Genomic DNA, 6,903 nt, shown 5'->3' on the forward strand with positions numbered 1-6,903 from the left:
CAATTCTATTTAGTTTTACTTAGTTACCAGACTAAGTTTTCTGGTTTTTATTATGTTAACATGTTTAGTTTAAGTTTTTCTTTTAGTTTTTTCCTTTGTTATTATAAGGGAAACTGCTTTTTACAACACAAAAACAGCCATTGTTGAAGGTAACAGACTCACAGGATGTTGAGGTCCCAATACACACATGTACCATAGTTTGACAGTGACAATGCTATTGAAGTCCTGACTTTTAGCTTTAATTGACAGGGTTTAACAAAGAAAATTAATGTTCAGGAATTATAGCCATTTTTATATATTGAGCCCATTTTCAGACTCTCATAAGGACTATTTTTGATATTTTTTTTGATATTTGAATGAAAACATGACTCCCTAAAACCTGGAAACCATGGCTATCACCCAATGCTGTATTTTCTCTGCTGACCTTTACTGCTTGCTGGCCTCTATGCCTTCGGTTTTGTCTTCAGTAACATTTACCCTCTTTGCCTTGCTTTTGCAGTGTGCTTTCAGCAGTCACACCATCAATAAACACTAGCATCCTGGCGCCACTAGCAGTCATGTCATAGCACAGCTTCAATCATGTTGGATGATGTGGTGTGCTTCGTAATGTGAGCTCACTTTTTGATTTCTTACTGCTCTGCTATTCTATTCCATTGTAGTTGCTCTAAGTTAATCTCAGTTATTCTGTCCAGTTTTTTAAGAGGCAGGCTCTTTTAGATGTTATCTGGCAAAGTTCAGTCTGACCTTCTTGGTTTGCAAATACTCTGCATTTACATTCATAAAAGTGTCGCTTGAGTGTAGACGTTGACAATGTCACGATCTGAGGAGGCAGACCGTGCGGTGGAGTGTGTGGTGGACCCAGGTGCGAACACACAAGAGTAGGCTGGAGCAAACTTAACTGAAAGCGAGCCTTTATTGTGGCTGGTGACAAGGAGTGCAGACAAGGCAGAACGCAGTGACAAACTAAACTATGACTAAACTGGGAAAGTAAAACTAGGAAAAACTATGAAGACACAGGAAACCATAACTATGAATACTAAGACTGGCTGTGACAACATGGACGGTGGGAACACAGACGACGCGACACAGACTGTATGAAACACGGAGACTAAATACACATGAGGGATGATCAGGGGAAGTGGCCACACATGGGAGCACAGCTGACACACATGAACCTAACGACAGGACAGGAGAAGTGAAACTGAATACACTGACAATGAATACAGACTTTCAAAGTAAAACAGGAAACATGGAGATTAGACATGACAAGACTAAACATAACCACGCAGACATGACATGACGCATGAACCAGGGAGACTTAGTACAGGGGGAGATGACATAAACAACTAAGGAACAAAACTAAACTGCAATCTAGGAATTAACTAGGTGAACTAAGTTAGGTGCAAATGAATACAAAAGATACATGAAACTCAAATACGGGGTCGCTCGACCCAGGACCATGACAGACAATGGATATGCCTACACTCTAAGAAATAAAATGTTGTATTTACTCCACCCAGTTATGTCAACCGGTTCCACACAACTGGGTTAGTGAAATATAAAATGTATGATATATTTAATTTGAACAAGAAATTTTAAGTACATCTGATAGCATTTGGATAATTAAATGCAAATCAAAAGAATCATGTTGTATTAGCTGAATATCATAATGTTGATCTAACTAACCTTGTTGATTTAAATTGAGAAGACTAAATAAAACCTACTCAACCAAAACAAGCTCTACTTACTTTAAGAAATAACATGTTGTATTTACTCCACCCAGTTATGTCAACCGGTTCCACACAACTGGGTTAGTGAAATATAAAATGTATGATATATTTAATTTGAACAACAAATTTTAAGTAAATCTGATAAATCTACTCACCCAAAACACGCTCTACTGAAACTATAGGATTAAATCACTTTAACAGAATTGCAACTTATTCTATTTAAGTTTGTAAATTAAAAAAATTGAACACCAGTTTATTCAGTTAACCTAACTTTAATAACACTTTGTGTAAAACTTGTTGAAGCACACTTTGAGCAATTCAAATGCTTCTAGATCTTTTTTCTTAAACAATCTTTACATATATTCAAGTGCATTTTAAGTGCAGGAAGACAAGATAAAGAATGTCATGTTAAACTGAAATGATTAAAACTGGAAAGTGTTGTGATTCCAACATTTTTAACATTAACATGACTTAATGTAAACTTGATTGGGCTACAATGAAAAGCCCACAATACAGCCCTGCAAACAGCTGGTAGAAATTACTTTAGTGTCATTTTTGTCCATATTTACAAAAATAACCTTTGCTTCAAAACTTAAACTGAAGTCCAAAGTTAGGAGCAGTCTTTTTCAGTGTAGTTGGATGTTGGTAAAGGTTCAAGAACAAAGAACGCAGAAAAGTGAAAGGCCTTGCAGAAGTTCTTGTGGCAATTCAAACTGAACAGTTTATGAAGTGCAAGGAGAAGGGTTCGAGAACCTTAAAGTTCAGTGTCCTCTATAGTTCAGTGCAGGCTATTTCACTCAAGCAGTTTGTTTTTCAGAACCTGCACCTTCATGGATAGGTTGTTCCCATCCAACTCCATCAGCACCTTCTGAAGAAATTCAAATGTGTATTTCAGATGCTTTGGGTAGCTCAGATTTAGACTGTAGATTAATCCAAGCAGGAGGGCACAACCCTTTGCCACATCACTAAGAGCTTGCAGCACAGTGCATCCTTCTACGATGACACCAATGTCCTCAGGTGTATCTGCAGAGTTTGCTCCTTCATGTCTGAACAACATAGACTCCCAAAGTCAGCTTCTCTGTTTCTCTGCTTGCTCCAAGATCCACATAAATAAAAATAAAAGAAAAAGATAAGTTAATTGCGTACATATACATATGGACAAGTAAGTCCACCTTCCATTTCCAATCCCAAATTAAAAAAAGGAAAATAGCTGATCATTTTCCTTTTTTAACTTACCAAGAATTCCTTGAACAGGTCATCTGGCTTTTCATTTAAGTAGAGACAGACAGCTTTCAGAATGCATTCCCGTCGAACATCAATGCTGGGATTCTGGTGGAGATAAGAACTCAATATGAGGGAAGTTTCCTATTTTGGTTCCTTTCAACCTCTTTACAAAACAAAGTCAAAAATATTAACACATAATCCAGATAAGTGATTAAGCAATGTTTCATAACTCACATCAGTGACGTGCAGTGAGGTTCATGATTGGTAAGGCACTGACTCCTCTGAGTCAGATAAACAAATATATGAACTCAAAAATCGAAGCTTTTCAATTTTGACATTACGTGAAAGCTTTCATTTTTGCTTTAATAAATTCTAGATTGTTCAACAATATATTTAATAATTGTGCCCCTAAAAATATTCAAATTAAATAGAAGATTAGAACTGGGCAATATGGACTTAAAATCCTATCATGACATTTTGTGGTATTTTTTGCGATAACAATAAGTCTGTGAAGGTTCTCAGTCATCCAGGTCATCGTAGTCTAAGGCGCTTGGAAAGAAAAGTGAAGCTTCTTCAAGAAGCTTCTCGGATGAGAGATGAAACGTCTTCAAGCAACTTAAAGAAGTCCAGACGCTTTTCTTTCCAAGCTTCTTAACAATAAGAGTTACAATAAAAGATCATAATAGTATTTTTGCCTATAAATCTATCAATTCAGCCTCACAAATACAAATACTGCAAATTAAACTTAGCAAATGTGCTATTTAGACAAACCAGCAGTTATTTATCTTGTTGAATTGATAATAAGTTTGACATTAATGGAAGTAATAGTCTCAACTAAATTATCATATATTTTTTTAGAGGTTTGAAAGCAGTCTATCATTTTAATCACATAGGACGTGTTTTATCACAATATTGATAAGCGATGCAATAAGTGCCCAGCCCTACAGAAGATGCATTAAAATTTATTTAGGTTTGGTGTGTCTCATTTTTTGTGTGTAGTAAATAAATTGGTCAAATGACCTGGAAACAATTATAGAAAAATCATTCATTTTACATCAATTTATTAATTTATAAATAGGAGATGCATTAAAATAAAATTGGTGCGTCTCATTGCTTAGGACTGATTTGGTGTCAATTTGTCCTTTGTGAAATTTACTGATGCTCCCTAAGAGTGCTGCTTTATCCACTGTGTCAATGGCGCTCTCAGTGTAATGTGATTACACTGTGAATCCATATACGTGTACCTCTTATACATGTTGCCTTTAGGGTTCAGCACTGCCCTCCATCAGCCTCACTCCATGCATTTTTGCAGCACATTTATGACCAATAACATTAAACATGTAACACAGATTCGTCAAATACATTAGGTAGTCTGCAAGTCATCATCTGTATTACATGTGTAATCAAACATGTACGTTGGCAATTTAGAGAAACAGCAGTGGGATTGCGCATGTGTGTGTCTGTGGTGAGACACAGCATCATCATTGCCTCCTCTCAGCGTTTTACCTTGTATTTGAACAGAAAATCCGTAATGACAGCAATTTTGACCATAAAAATATTGAAATCACACAGAAAGCAAATTTAAAATCTAGTGTACAAATTGAATTTCTCTTTTGTTAGTATTTTACTTCTCATTAAGGTGCCTCACTTGACTGCATGTCACTGATTCACATGTATCTACAAAATATTCAAATTTACACATATTCAGTTGAAAAAAAAATTCTGATTAATGACAGACACAGAAGTTGAAGAAGCATTCAAATAATTTCAGAGCTCAATCAAGGTCAACTAAAATACATACCCTATCCATGGCTGCCATGATTAAGTTGATATTGCGTTTAGCTGTTCCCCCCTTCTTTTTGAACACTCTAAGGTGGTCAGCGTAGTGGTCCAGCTTGGCCATGAAAGTCGACAACAAAGGGACCATGGTGATGCGGGCGAACTCCGCAACAACCTGAAACATATTAAAAATTACAACTAGAGAGTATTCTCTATTAATTTGATTAGAGGCCACATGCAAGAATGTTACAACTTTCAGTCAAACATTTTGTATCTTTTAAAATTAACAATTTACAGTACTTTGTTCTTCAAATACAAGTTCTTATGAAAATGACTTCCAATAACAAAGTTAGTAAGAATTACCTCAGTCTCTGAAAACAGGGCAGGCCATCTGTTTTTGACCTCTGCAATGAATGGCATGTCTTTGATGATTTCCTGTCTTCGGTAGCGATGATAGCCAATGGAAACTGATACAAGGAGTTAAATGGATTATATATAACAGTATTACACATTATTCTGCACTTCAATGACAACAGATGAACGCATGTCTTATACTTTACAAATCAAAATGTTAATCGCTTAAATCCCTGCGTTTGACACTAAACCAGAAATCAACATGGAGTCGAATTCTTTCAAACAATGTAGCAAGTTAATTGAGGCACATTTCTAAAATACACTATACATTCATTTCATTCTTCAAACTACAGGATCGCTGGCGCTCCCGGTGGTCATTACTGATGTCAGGGAGCAGGTGCGGTAGATGTTGGGAGTAATTTTAAAACTGTCGGTCTTAGTAGGCAAGTCTCACCTTAACAGGAATCGCAAAAGATTTTGGAAAATTACACCGAAGCAGGTTCAACAATATTTGTTAAATGTCTTCATACTTCTAACACGTGAGAGAGGTATACAAACTAGAGTGTTAAAAAATTTACCAGGCATCATTTGTTTAAAAAAAATGCAAAAGTATTCCCGAAAGTGTCAGATGTTTATCAGTTAGTATACATTAATCAAATTTGTCATCCTTAAATTGTTGTACTTACCAAATAATCCTCAGATGGCGATGGATTCTATCCAGGATACTAAGCATATGCAAGTCTCAGTTGAAAATGGCGGATGATCAAACTTCCACACTGCACATGTGCAAACTTAGAAGTATGGAGAGCCTATTAGGACAATCCTCTTTAAATTAAAGTGCTCTTCATTTTAAATGAACTTTTTACGTTGGATTTAATTTACTGCATTTTGTTGTATTGAAATCTTATGTTGTTAATTAAATTCAAAACAACATACTTGTGTTTAAAGTTAAAAATCAATTGGTGGCATTAGTTTTAACATAAAACATTTACATAATGCTACCAACATCAGTGTGTCATTTCTTAGAGTGTACCTCCTTGAGAGTGTCCTTGACTTGCCTAAATGTTGTGAATCTGTTTTTCTTAACCAAGAAAAGAATTTGAATGTCTGCTGTGGTCTTCTAGGTCTTTTGCTAAGACAGAAATTCCTTCATTTTAAGAATGTATCATATTGCATATTTGGCTACTTCTAAAGTTTCTGTTGTCTCTCTAATAGGTTTTCGAGTTTTTCAGCTTAATAACGACCTCCTTTGCTTGCAAAGATATCTCTTTCAACAACAATAAACCGAAGTCAACACTTGGAATCGACTCTAAATATCTATTCTTTTTCATCTCTCATTGAATAATGACAAAAGAGGTCTCATCTGGATATGAAGCTGCTTGTCATTCAATGCTTCAATTACTTTTGAGCCTCTGAAAAAGGGAGACTATAATTGCTACACAGTTAAAACAATTCTTTTCTTAAATTCCTTGAATGAAATCTGAAAGTGTGCACTTCTATCACATCTCGGCTGTTTCATCTCAAATCCACTGTGTTGGTGTACAGAAGCACAATGACAAAAAAAATGCATCTTTGTTGAAATATTTGTGGACCTAACTTTATGTAATATAAACATATTGTCTTCTCCAACAAACACCAGTGATATATTGGAACTTGCAAATATTAGATTTCCCCTTTTTTTTTCAAGACCATTAAACCCTGGAACTGTGTACAGGTTTGATCTGTGTCCACTGGTAGCATGATCCACTTTCTACTTTTATTCCTATCCAGCTAATCTAATAGTAAATAAAGAACCAATCAGCAGCCTACTTGGTTT

The 6,903-nt window shown here is 35.6% G+C and overlaps 1 protein-coding gene across 2 annotated transcripts; it reads right to left on the bottom strand.

Annotated features, from left to right (window-relative positions):
* Positions 1–2,171: 2,171 nt before the first annotated feature.
* Positions 2,172–5,845, bottom strand: LOC113008126 (uncharacterized). Of its 2 annotated transcripts, none has more exons than XM_080295361.1 (5): positions 5,774–5,845; positions 5,097–5,200; positions 4,756–4,908; positions 2,967–3,059; positions 2,172–2,819 (listed from the first exon to the last, which is right to left on the bottom strand). In XM_080295361.1, the coding sequence occupies exons 2-5, from the start codon at positions 5,151–5,153 to the stop codon at positions 2,724–2,726; spliced, it is 399 nt and encodes a 132-aa protein (XP_080151487.1). In that variant the 5' UTR covers positions 5,154–5,200; positions 5,774–5,845; the 3' UTR covers positions 2,172–2,723. The 2 variants fall into 2 exon arrangements, with proteins under 2 accessions (XP_080151487.1, XP_080151488.1); XM_080295362.1 differs by having other exon boundaries at positions 2,651–2,823.
* Positions 5,846–6,903: the final 1,058 nt, after the last annotated feature.

Source organism: Astatotilapia calliptera, chromosome 20, assembly GCF_964374335.1.
Source record: "Astatotilapia calliptera chromosome 20, fAstCal68.1, whole genome shotgun sequence".
Lineage (NCBI taxonomy): Eukaryota > Metazoa > Chordata > Actinopteri > Cichliformes > Cichlidae > Astatotilapia > Astatotilapia calliptera.